We start from the raw sequence: 12,823 nt of genomic DNA on the forward strand, positions 1-12,823 counted from the left end.
CAGGGAATGTGCAGGAGCGAGGCCTGCATGCAAAGGGTAATATGATTTGGCCTTATGTGTTGGGAATGAATACAAAAAATTCATTTAAATGTGAACTTGATCTTTTCCCTGTCATCAACAAGTACATTTCACCTTTCATATCATGGCATTCCTTCTATTTTTCTGTAGTGGCTTCAAGTGAGCTCTCAGTGCATTTGCTGAACACAACCCAGTACGTGCACTCTCAGTATGTTTTACCAGGTGGGTTTAAATCCTTATGAAAGCATATAGCATCTTCCTCCCTCTCTCTGGCTGAGTGATGCTGCAGCCCACAGCCAGGCTCCTGCAGCATCCCCAGGCTGCAGTGGGAAGGGGATGGGGAGCAGAGCTCCAGGTTTGTCACAGTGGAAGGATATCAGATGTTCTGCAAAAAGACATTTATAGGGGTCAGAAGCAAAATAGAGGTGCTGACACGTGAACCCATGCATCACTGCAGTGGGGAGACCAGGATTTCAGAGGTTTGTTCATTTCTGGCTGTGAACTACTAGAAAAAACCCTAAAAAATTAAAAAGAATATAATCCCAGTATTGTTTTTAATTCTTTTATTCCCACAAAAAAAAGCTTTAAAAAACGCTCATGATAAAAGTGGTTTTGGAAACTTTTTTCTCCATACAAATATCTTAAATCACTCCATCCCTCTTGAGGCCCGGTGTTGCTAGACCATGGGTGCTATATTGCTATGGAATAATGCAGTCCACAATCCCAAGCCATTGGACGAGCACCAGAAGAAAATCTGGCTCTTTCTTGTCCTTGGCATGGCCCTAGAAGGGACTTTGGCTCCAAGTCTTTGTTGGAAGCCAAGGGAAAAAAGCACATGGATACAATTGAGAATAACCTCTGAAGAACGGGACCTCCTGGGCCCTGATTCAGCAAAGCACTTAAGGCCAGAGCCAAAGAAGGATTTGAGTGCCTCAGAGTTAAAGTACCGTTCATGGACAATGGACTAAACAGATTAATTGACAGGGGAGGACATAGCTCCAAATTGGACTTTTTCCCCCTCATCCCTGTGTTTTCACTGAGCCAGAGCAGCTGGGTGCAGGCAATGTCCTGGAGGAGGCTCCTTCCTCTGCTGCCTTTGCTGTGTCAGATATACACACACTGCTGCAGGCTAGAGCTTACCCAGCATCAAAGTAAGCACGTCTGCTTTAGCTGAGAACCAAGCTAAAGCTTGAAGCCAAGCTTGTCGTGTCCCAAGCTAAGTTACCAAGGGCCACTTGTTCTCGTTGCTCCCCACAGTGCTGCCTGGCTGCCCCCTCTGCAGCCCCAGCGCTGCCCACATAGTTCAACATCCTACTGCAGAGCATAGCGATTCCCTCAGATTAAGTTGTGAGCATCAAACTGCCGCAAATGGTTTTGCCATTGCCGGTGGCCCAGGCATATGCTCCCAGAAGGGAGACACAACATTTCATGCACTAATCGATCTGATTTCAAAGCTTTGCTGAAATGCGAGCACACATGAAAAAAGAAGGTTTGTTTTCACTATTCTATCCATAAAACTTTTGTGCACCATGACTTAATACAGAAGCTTCCACACCAGCAATTATTTGCAGCAAATAATAATCCATATGCAAGTATTTCTCTCAGTGTCGTGCTAGACCAAAGGGATGGAGAAGCAGGCAGGGTTTGGTCTGTTGTCCATCAGCATCTCTGCACCATGGCTTCTTGTTGCAGCCCGGGGCTGTGGTCCAGGAGATGCTGCTGTCCTTCCCATGGGGGCAGGGTGCAATGCAGGGGGTCTGGAGGGCCAAGGGCTCTCACTGAGCCTTATTGGGCTTCTCTTCTCCTAAAACTGCTGGCTCTAGGATAGAGCAATGGGCAGCCCAGCATGCTTCTGAATGCAGAGAGCATCCCTCACTTCCAGTTCTGCTGCAGGGCCTGGCAGCACTGTGCAGGTCCCTGTGCATGGATGTCCATGTGCCTGAGGGCAGGGCACACTGCAGGAGCCAGGGAATTCTGTGTAGAAGGGTGGATGTGCAAGGGGCTGGGTACTGCAGCTGTAGCGACCTAGATCTCCTTCCGGAGAGCAACTCTGATGTTGCTGCAGATCTTGGAGAGTGCCTCAAAGAATGGGTCGCAGAAAGTGTGGATGCACAGGGAGTAGATTCGGCTGACGCACTGGATCTCTATCAGGTAGCTCTTGATGCAGGGCACCACTGCCCAGATGTGGCAGAATGAGATGAGGGCAAAAAGGAAGCCCCAGATGACAGCCAGGGGGATGCCCAGGATGGCAGAGAGCAGCCGGTAGCACCAGTACTTGCTGACGGTGAAGGTGGTGTAGCTGGCTTTCCAGACGCCGTCAAAGCTGTATGTTCCCACAGGCTCAGCTATCACATCCTCAAAATCCACCTGGGAGGAGAGAATACAGAGGTAAAGGAGGTTTGGGGAATGAAACCTCAAGGCTCCAGTGCAAGGATGGGGATCCATTGCAACATCAGAGCACAACCTGAATGGAGGGAGGCTATGGAGAGCAAGGGCTGTGCTGGGGAGATGGATGCTCTAAACCAGGCATGACCACTCAGGACACATTCCCTGGTCCCAAACCCTGAGCTGTGGATGATGCTTCCAGGCCCAAGCCTGCCAAACGGGAGCTGTGCATGGGAGTGTTTACTCCAGAGGAAGCCAGAGCCCATTCCTACCCTTTTTTAGCATTCAGGCGCATGGGCTGCCTGCTCAGCCAGAAGGTGGCTTGTGATGATAAAAATCCAACTGCCCTCTTCATTTGTGATATATTAGTTTATATATGCAAGGGCAAAGTGCTCTGTTCTGTCTGTCTGGGTTCCTTCTGCAGAGGGAGAGAGATCAGCTGGGCCATGCCCTTACAGGGATAGTGCTGTTGTGCGCAGGTACTGGGAGTGTCTCTGTGATAAATGCTTTCAGAAGCCTCTGACCTACGTGTAAAGATCTCATTTCATGTGGTGTAACTGATTTCCAGGGAATACGTGAACCATGCTATTTGTTGTGAAAAATAGCAGGGCATTTCCTTGGGATGTTAACGTGTCTGTTTGTACATTTATGTTAAACTGCAACCTCCATTCGGGTTTTGGAAGCACTTGGATCATGAAATCATTCTGCATCATCTTTAATTTCCTAGAGTGGGCAGGAGGGAGAAAACATTGCTACGGATAAAGAATCAGCAGCCAAGTTACCTGGTGCTGGGGAAAGCCCTGCTGCCCAGGGGCTGGGCCTGAGCTGCAGGTCACTGCACAGCTGCCTGGGGAGCTAATCAGGGGTCAGTTAACGAAGAGAGCACCAGGCTATAAGAGAAGAGTCTCAGGAGTGCTGTTCCCTTTGCTCACAGTGCACCAGGAGGGTCTGGAGGACTGGTGGAGGCAGAGTGCTGGATCCCAAGCTGAACCTAGGCACTGCCCTAACGTGCTTACATGCAGGTACTGCTCTGTTGTTTTATACTTTGCCTGGGAGGAGGCTTTCAAAGCTCCGCAAAGCCTTTGTGGCTGGTGCCACCACTGTAGCTGTAATGTGGTCTCAGATTCTGGCTGTCGCACTGTAATGCTCAGGATGGGTTTATCTATGGCCACCTGAACCCTCCAGCCTTAACCTTCAGCTTTAGCACTCTGTTTCTCCCCTTACCTCCACTAGATGCCTTTCTACTTGCTGTGCTTTAGGAGCATCATATGGTTTCATGCACTGGGTGTTTCTGAGTGTGTTGCTGCCCACAAGAGAACAGGGAGGCTTTGGCTTTCCCTGCAGCAGCCATGGGGTGAGCTGTGCTTCCTATCCTGGGGCTGGCTCTGCCCCCCAACCCCAGCCTTATCGTCTGTGCTATTTTTAAGGTGGGAGGAATGCTATGGAAGCTGATGGAGCAGCAGCGTGGCCATGTGAGTGTGTGAGCTTGGAAATCCTTTACAGGCTTTTGGGAATCCCTGAGTGGGAACAGGCAGAGGTGGGGAAATGGGGTTGGTGTGAAGGGTTAGCGATGGTCTGGAAGGTGCTCCTGTTACCCCCAGTAGTAGCTGGGGAGCAGGTAGGTGTGCTCCTGAGTGCTGGGCATGGAGTGCCACTGGGCTGAAGGCTGTCCCAGTCCTCACCAGCAAGGGCAGTGGCAGGGTGGTGCTGCTGCAGCCCCGCACCTCTCTAAACATGGGCTAAGGCTGATGAGGCACTGGCATGGTGTGACACAGATGTGGGACACGCTGCTGGGAACATGCTTGAGATAGCGAGGTGCCTGGCAGCTGTCACAGCCACGTCTCACTGTGCCGGAAGGGTGCCCATCTATGGCTGTCACTGTCAGCTCATCCCAGAGGCTTTGAATTTGACCTGGGGTTTAGCTGTAATAGTGTTTTAATGCATAAATGCAGGCTTACATTTCAACTGTGTAATTAGGTTCATGGCATGTTACAAAGCCTTTGTGAACAGGCTCAGTGCATGCTGTCCCTTCTAGCACGTCATCCACTCTGGTCTCTCAAATACAGTTTTAACAAAACCTTTCCATCTCCTCCTGTTCTCCTTTGGTCCAAACTTATCTTTGGCATAACACTAACAAAGCTCAGAGCAATTGTGTTTCAGTGGTGAGCGCTCTGGAAAAAGTTTCTCTGTTCGGCTAGAATGAGAATTCCTCTTGATCAAAAATAGACTGGAGGAGACTTGCTGCACCCTCCTGCCGCTGTGGGGAAAAACAATCTTCACAATAGGACAACACCTATCAAAACCGTGCTCACATAGTCGCGTCCTAAAGATTAGCAGCTTTTTCCCCAGGTTCCCTTTAGGTGAGTGATGTGGGCTGACCCTGTTTATTTTTGACTTCCCACTTACTGGTACAAAGGAAGGCGTCTCCGTAAGTATAAGGCTACAGACTGCGAAGTTGGAGAGAGCATTCAAGGAGCAGGGAATACTGCATTAATTGGAGCCATCAAGCCAGCATCTCTCTGCCCCTGGCAGCAGGTCTGTGGCTTCTAGCAGGTTATCTCCCTGTTACCCGAGGTAACCACCTCTTGAGGCACTTGTACTGGGGAACTGCAGCCCTGCCTGAGGCCAAGCCAAACACAGAACGTCAATACCAGCACACCGGCTGCGTTAAGGAGGCAGTGATGCTTCTGAAACACAGCGCTGAGAAAGTCCTACCTTAACAACGTCCTCGTTTATGTGCTTCGGGTCTCTGTTCACCAGGTCGATCTCCTTGGTGTGCTGGTCCTTGATGATGATCCTCTCCTCCAGGTCGGTCTGCTCCTCGGCCATGGCCGCTCTGCTGCCAGCGTGGAGGGTCACAGAGGAGGGAATGGGGCTCTGCGGTAGGAGGACCAGGGCAGGACGTGGTGTGGAGGCACCGGCCCCCCTGCCCGCAGCAGCTGCCCCTGGCGCAGCTCCAGGCTAAAATTAATGTCCTGCCTCCCGAGGCCGCCCCAAGTGTCCCTTAAAGGGGCTTTGCTGGGGACAGCCCCTGCGCTGTCACCTCTGGGGGGTACCTGTATGGGTGGCACCCTCAGGGCAGGGTGGTGCAGGGGGGGCACGCACCTCCAGCAGTGCGGGTGGGATTTGACCCTCGTGTGGGGAGGCAGCATGGGAGAAATGATGCCCAAACCGGGGCAAAAGTCCTCAAAAGCCTGAGAGAAATGGTTATTTACAAGGGAAATCACCATTTACTGATCTCTAAATGAAGAGCCTCAGGGGAGACGGGAATCACATCTATAAAGATCACCCAGGGAAGCCACATTGTCCTGGGACAGCCAGCAGGCTTTGGGGTCCCCGCGGAAGTCCAGAAGCAGCTCATGGTATCGGTTTGGATTCCTTCAGTTCCAGCTCTTTCATACAGAGAAACTTGAGGAATCCTACAAGACCAACTGAGGTCTACAACAGTCAAAGTATTTCCTCAATGGACACAGGGCACAGTGACATTTAGTGTATTAATGATGTTTTATTTAACTTGTGCTGTATTTTGATAGCGCTCATCAATCTCCTCAGTGCTCTCTTGGGTCTTGTCAAGTAAAGATTTGTTTAAAACAAACAGTCTTGTAGGAAAAGAACCAAACCAACCATCCCCAAACCAAAACAACCAACCACCATCAAACCACCCACCCAAAGCTCCTGGCAAATCAGTTGTTTATGGGCATTTTCATGTGAAGTAGTGTTGGGATAACTGCCCTCTGTTCTTCCCTCGTGTGCCCCTTTGGTTACGGCTGCTCTGAACTCTCCCCATGCAGTGCTGGTGATGGTTGGTGACAACTCGCTGTGCGGTAGGGGTGACACAGCAGGTGGTTGTGACTTACCCCTGGGTCAGCACCACACACTGCAGCATATGGGGGCAAAGCCTCTTTGGTGGGGACTGTATATGAACCTCCATTAATATTGAGTGTTCAATTGATGCATGTGTCTGAGCTGTTCTTGAGCCTTATTTCTTTTCTGTTTCACATGTGAAATTGCAAAGATGTGTGTGGTACCTCCAGCTGGGGCGTGCTTTGGGGTTTGTGGCTGGGATGGAACATTGCCGCTGGCAAATGACACCAGCATCGCTTTGTGGGAGCAGAGCAGGAAGGAGCACCCAAAGAAGCCTTGCTGATGGCCCACAGGCAGACCCAGCTCTGGCTCATTTCCCCCCCTATCTCAGGTACCCCTACTTACAGCTCCTTGGAGATATGTGAAGTGGGGTCCAAATACCCTCAAGCTTCTGGAGCTTAATCCTTCCGTGCCAAGTTATCATGATAAGTTTAGGTTTGTTCTGGGCTGCACAGTCTGGTCTGGGAATGTTTACTTGGATGAGGAAACATTGCCTGGGTAGCTCTAACATCAAGAAACAGTATTTCTTTGTGGACCTGAGTGGAAAAACCCAGAAGGGTGCAGTGTCCTGCTTAAGTCTCTGCTAGTGAAGTGAAATTGGGAAACAAACCTAAGTAGACCTTAATGTAAAACAACAAAACAAAAAACTCTGGGCACAAATTGAAGATCATTATTGGAACGTGTAATTTCTAGAATGCCTTTTTAAAGGACTATTACAGCAGGAAGCAAACAGCTACCACGGAATCTGAATTGTCAGATAAAAGCCTTCAGGTATTGCAAGTCATACACCTGTAAAGTGGTGAAAGGAGTGAAGACTTTGGGGCTTTGAGCAGTCTGGTCTAGTGGAAGGTATTACTGTCTGTGGCAGAGGGTTGGAACTGGATGAGCTTTAAAGGCCCTTCCAACCCAAACCATGCTGTGCTTCTGTGACTGAGGAGGAGGGATCAGTGTCCTGGAGATGTCTATACAACTGTTGAGCATGGAAGAGGCCACTTCAGAGCTAATGTGTTCAGCTGGCATGGCAGGGAGGTATTTTAACAGCAAAAGGCTGCCGCCTTCCAAAACCATCAGTGCTGACTTTATCAAACCTTTGTGGCTTGGTGCCTGGAGCTTTCAGTTTTGTTCCAGCCCTCTGAGTTGATATAACACAGTGCAAAAATGGGATTGTGTTCTTTCATTTGGCTGAGGTGTGGTGTGTCTCTCGGACATGTTCATTTTTCCTGAGAACTTGTGATGGTGGGAGCCTGGCTGAACACTACTGCGGGTTGAAGGCTGCCAGGCTCCTCTAACTCCTGCTCGAGGTGGTTTTTCAGGAGTCAGGATGGTACCTCAGTCTGAAAACTGTTTTTCTTGGGATTTCTGCTCTAGTGGAAGGAGATGTGGTGATGCCTTGGTGTGTGACACATCCATGGCTAAAGCTGTGATGACTGCATCTTGTCCGAGACACCTCTGACTTCTCCTGTAGGGAGAGAAAGGGGAGAACTGGGGGTGGGAAAGTAACCATACAAACCCACGGGATGCTGCAAAAGTAAAGGAGGCACCTACGGAGAAGGGATGAACTCTGTGAAGGTTTGAGCATGGAGGTGTGGGTTCAGATCTGGGCGGGCTGCTGCTGGAGGGGAGTGTCCGTCACTGACCCTGTCCTGGCTGTGCTTCTCCAGGAGAAAGGATTCTGGAAAACTCTTCAGCAGCACCAGTCCCCTGTCCCTGGGTCTCTCACTGGTGACTTGAGCCAAGGTGGCTCAGTTTGGTCCTGTTCCTTTGCCTTCCTGCTAGGTTAACAGGCACAGCTGCAGTACTAAGAGGCATCTGCAGGCAGTGAGCTGCTGCTGCTGGTGGTGGTAAAAAGTGCCAAGAGCTTGCTGGGTGTAAAAGTATCTGGAATTTGGTTCAACACAAGCTGCCTGTTGGTCTCTGCCCTTTGGTGGGGCTTTGAGACCCACTTTTGGTGATCCAGCCCTCTGCCCTTAGTGCCAGCACTGGCTCAGCAGCAGCAAGAGCCCAAACCCAGCATGGGCTGGTGTTGCAAGTAAAAACTCCATGCTCCAAAGCTTAAGTCCTGTTCTGTCACAGCTGAATTCCTCTCTATCAGAGTTCTGTAGCACCACTGCTGCCATGGCTGAGCACTTCAAAATAGACCGTGCAGGATGGTTTTGCAAGGTAAGCTGGTTTCCCCTTACCCGGAGCTGAAGGCACATAACAGTACTGTGAGCGGAGGCGGTGTGCGTGAGTAACTGTGCTCTGATGGAAGAGCAGCACTCGCTTGGCTGGTGCCCAGCACCCAATTTAGGAGCCACAGCTGCTCCTGGCAGTGCTGTCCCCTGACAGACGGAGCAGCACTACACAAGGTATTTGTTCTGCTGCGTTTTCCTCCACCCATCCTGCTGGAAGGCTTTACACCAGGACAGGGGTTGCTGTCCCCATGGTCAGGGGGGGGCTTAGCCGGCTGCCCTGAGCCCCAGGCGCTGTGGAGGGGATGGCAGCACAGTTGTGGGGTGCCACACACACTCTCCCCTGCTTTGCTGGGCCCTGCCCATCTCTGGTGTGGGATTTCTAACAGCGTGAGTCACTTGCTGTCTTTAGGCTTGGGCTGGTCCTTGCTGTCTGCACCCAGGCATGTGGCTTTGGTGTCCCAGGCGTGGGAGTAGGAGAATGTGGACCCACGTAGCGGTTAACGTGCAGTTAGTAAGAGTCAAGTAGCAAGGAGAGAGAGGAGGAATATTCTGTTGCACCACAGATGCTATAAATAAATGTATTTCCGAGTACTTTAAGACTGTGAATGGGACACAATATAAAAGCTGCTGGTGTGCAGAAGCTGCAGTGGGCTAACAATAATATTAGTTTGTCAGTAACTAATAACAACCAGAAGTTTAATCGCTAAGTACAGGTGATAAAACAATAGCAATTTCAGCAATTATTAATGCTCCCCTGAGGATGGTTATAGATATGCATTGAAAGAATTTGCTGGCCATGCCTTGTCCTGTGGAGACCTTTTCCCAAGCTGGTGATGCAAGAGATGCCAATAGACATTAATTTCTTGGCAGTGCCCTTCTCTAGTACCAACTAGTGCAATAAATTAGTCTTGCCTTTCAGTATAAAGTCCAGCTTTCATACAGCAAATGCATTCCTCTTTCCAAATGAGGGGCTTCTCCTTGCAGAGGTTTTCATGCATCAGCCTGCCCAGGTGAGTCCTAAGCTCCAGTTGTTCCTTTCATCCTGTGAGTGCAGCTACCCTCAGCCAGCCCTTGTCCATCTGTCCAGCATTAAGCATGAAGGAAGGGGGTTCGGGAGCCCACAGACAGCTGGGCAGATGGAGTGTTTCTGCATGCGTGGAGTACACCTGGGTGGTTTAAAACCCAGCTCCCTCCCTGGTGCAGGAATCTGGGGTGCTCATGACCAGCAGATGGTTCCTACCCTGTAAACACTGTGTTGCTGGTGGCTACTGCACTGAGAAGCCCTTTTTGTTCACTTTGCTGCCATCAGGCTTTCCTGCTCTAAGAGCAGCTCCTCTTAAAGCTTTGTGCTGCAGCACTGGCAGAGGAGGAGGTACAGCTCGGCATTGCTTAGGACATGTGGAAGACTCCACTGCTGCTGTTTAGCTTGGAATGTTTTTCCTACGTTCCAAGTCCTTGAAGGCTTTTTCTCTCCTAGGAAAATGGAAAGAGTTACAGGTGCTCGGAGCAGGATGCTGCTCCCTTGCCCACTCCTCTCGTATATCCCAGGTGTCTGTGGGCACATGAGGGAGTCCAAGCCCAGCTGCACTCAATATCTTTCATCTTGAGAACATTTGTTATAAAACCTTGTGACAAGTTTTCCTTTGCAGAAACCAACAGTAACCATTGTGTCCCTGAGCAGCCGCAGGTGTGATTTCAGGGGAGGTATTGCTTTTTGGTAAATAAATCATCAAAACCTGGACTGGCTGTGGGATTGAAGGATTGGTGCTGTGAATTTAGAAGCCTTCTAGGGGTCAGATAAATAACCTGCAGTTTGGTCCCAGCAAGTGAAATGTATTTCTCTTGAGCAGAGAAGAATAAAGCTGAAATAAAGCTCTTGGAAATCAAAGCTCCTATGAAAATAAATAGACCAGAACTGCAGTGAAGGGAATAGTAAAGAAATTGGGAGCTTTCGCTATTGAGTCCTCTGAGAGCATGCGGCTTGCCGTGGAAGAGAAGACAGCCAGGTACGAAGTGATGCTGGTAAATTGTTAGGTTAAAGCAGGAGGAATGATTCTGTGTGTAAGTCCTGACCTCAGGGACTTTTAATCCTTTGGCTCAGTGTAAAGATGAGAGCAAAGGAATATTTCAAGCAACTGGAAGGTGCCACCAGATAGAAGTGAGGGTAAGAGATCAGCTCTGCCTTCAGTGCTTGGAGCAGAGCTCTCCTTTCATCCTTTTTTAAAAAGGCAAACGAACCCTTTTAGCTCTTCTGTCTGTTGCAGGTTAAAACTCACTTTTAATGATCCATTCCCTCGTGTTACTCCTTCCTGAAATCGGGAACCTACAAGTGGTGGTGCTGCTGCTTTGTGATCCTGTCTTTGTTTTCCCTTGCACATTGCCACTGTCGTGCTGCAAGTCAGAAGAAAGAGCTGGGTTTCTTTTGTGGCAGGAGAATGCATGTGCAGGCTTGGTAGTGCTGGGGATGAGGTCTGGTGCAGGTCTGCAAACCTAGCGATGGATCTGCAAATACCTGATCCTTGTCTTCTTTTGCTGGCTTGAAAGCACCAACTGTGGGCAGTGACTGTGCGCCATCAGAAGTTTGCACCATGCAGCACCTGGAGTTTCATGTATGGAAATAATTATTAAACAAGTTGGATTAAAATGCACCAGAGAAGCAAAAGCCCCAGCTAAGAAAACTGTTTAATGCACATTCTTACTGGTGAACTTGAGAGTACCTGAGGGAATTACACATACTTTCAAGTGAATGGGATGGGTCTTCTCCATCTGCCTCAAATTCAGATGCCTCTGTTCCTGATCTCCCCCCTCTCAGAGGGACTGAAAACCAAGGTTCTCCTTGATCACAAGGGGTACCTTGCCCTTTTCCTGCCTGGATGTCCTCTGTGATAGTGTGAAAGAGGAATCCAGTCTTGCTGGAGCTAATAGTGTCAGAGCCCTTAGATGAAGAGCCTTGCCCAAGACCAGTGCCTGCCTCCTTGCAAGTGGCTCAGGGTCTCTTGTATTTTGGCTAGTCCTTGCTCTTCAGTCCTCAGGTGCTAATGAGTACAGAAGATACAGAGGGTAGGGGTTGAATGACATTACCTTTTCAGAGGCAGCTGGAGTAGGTGGCTGGCAAATAAAAGTTTGAGTAGAAGCTGTGCCATGTTAAATATCAATTAGAATTAAATTTCACTAAGTACAGACATTCATTTATCATTCAAGTCATCATCGTCGTTTGTTTCAAATCAAAGTGTTTTGCCCTTTAAAAGAGAAAGTCTATGAATATCAAATTCATGCCCTCTGGATACGCAACCACCTGATCTTTTTGCATTATTGTCTCTGTAAATGGTGGGATACGAGCTTGAAACCTTCTCGGCAGGATGCATCAGGCTGGGGCTGGAGGGTGAGTGCTTAGGGCAGGCAGGAGCTGCCACTCTGCAGATGTGAGCTGGGACTGTCCTGGTGGAAATCCTTGCCTTTATCTGTAGTGCAGCCTCTCAATGTGGAGTAGGTAGGGAGAGGTCAGCTGTGAGACAAAGGACGTAAAGCTGCATTTCATCCTATGGGCTACAGTCAAATTCTTTCTTTTGCCTTTGATCATGAACATTTATTAATTATGATCTGCATTTGAGTTATGAGATTCTCTCACTTTAGATTTAGTTGTCCTGGATCTCTGGGATGTGTGGATGCTGTGTGCACACCAGCAGCAGTCGGAGCTGTTGGGAGTGATGTGCCCGAGGGCTGCGGAGATGGGGCTGCCGTCCAGCAGGGATGCAGCAGGTCAATGGGAGACCTGGGGAGATAGTAACACAGTAAGACACCCCAGGTACTGAAGGGTTTCTGCTTTTAATACTGTGTTTAATGATACCAGTGCACTGGGTATCAAGTGAAACATCTATATTTCTTGTTATGCAGCTCATCAGGCACTAATTGAGCCTGTAAGCAACAGCCAGCTATTTCCCAGTTCCCTCTTAATCACATTCTTCTGGCAGTGGGCAAAGAAATGTTTAAGATGTTGAACAAATGACTGTGTCCCGATGAGATGAGAGGGAGAGCAGTCTGCCAGGTGCTGGGGGAGCTGGGACCCTTCTGCAATGACTCTGTGAGGCCTGTCTGTGGGGAATGCCCAAAGCCTACAGTCTGCAGCCTGCCTGGCTCTGGGATGCGCTGCGTGTTGCAGGGCTGGGGTATCTCCTGCTGCCCTGGTAGGGGAACCAGCAGCAGGGTCTCACCAGCCCCTGTCAAGCTGGGCTCTGTGCAGAGCTGCTGCTAAACAGTGCCAAGCCTGCTCTGAGGAAAAACAGCTTCAAGCAGCCCATGGGATGTTGTTCCTCTCTGCTGAAGGCACAGGAGGACAGTTTGGGAGCGGCCCCCTTTATCTTGTATTTATATCTCCTCTTAAT

The 12,823-nt window shown here is 49.6% G+C and overlaps 2 protein-coding genes across 2 annotated transcripts in view; both read right to left on the reverse strand.

The window, feature by feature from the left end:
* The window catches only part of THUMPD3 (THUMP domain containing 3), a 350,792-nt gene that overhangs the window by 270,255 nt on the left and 67,714 nt on the right, over positions 1-12,823 (reverse strand). The gene's annotated exons all lie outside the window — the stretch shown is intronic.
* Positions 1,857-5,760, reverse strand: CAV3 (caveolin 3). Its single transcript, XM_061455967.1, has 2 exons — positions 5,119-5,760; positions 1,857-2,385 (listed from the first exon to the last, which is right to left on the reverse strand). The coding sequence occupies exons 1-2, from the start codon at positions 5,230-5,232 to the stop codon at positions 2,044-2,046; spliced, it is 456 nt and encodes a 151-aa protein (XP_061311951.1). The 5' UTR covers positions 5,233-5,760; the 3' UTR covers positions 1,857-2,043.

This window comes from Pezoporus flaviventris, unplaced genomic scaffold (genome assembly GCF_033815535.1).
Source record: "Pezoporus flaviventris isolate CSIRO_AGI_PZ_B2104156 unplaced genomic scaffold, CSIRO_AGI_Pfla_v1 ptg000021l, whole genome shotgun sequence".
NCBI lineage: Eukaryota > Metazoa > Chordata > Aves > Psittaciformes > Psittacidae > Pezoporus > Pezoporus flaviventris.

Bases quoted from the DNA above. Each gene is read 5' to 3' on its own strand.
- CAV3 (XM_061455967.1), bottom strand. From the start codon at position 5,232: ATGGCCGAGGAGCAGACCGACCTGGAGGAGAGGATCATCATCAAGGAC. The intron at 2,386-5,118 runs GTAGGACTTTCT...CTCTCCTCCCAG, and splicing joins TAAACGAGGACGTTGTTAAG to GTGGATTTTGAGGATGTGAT.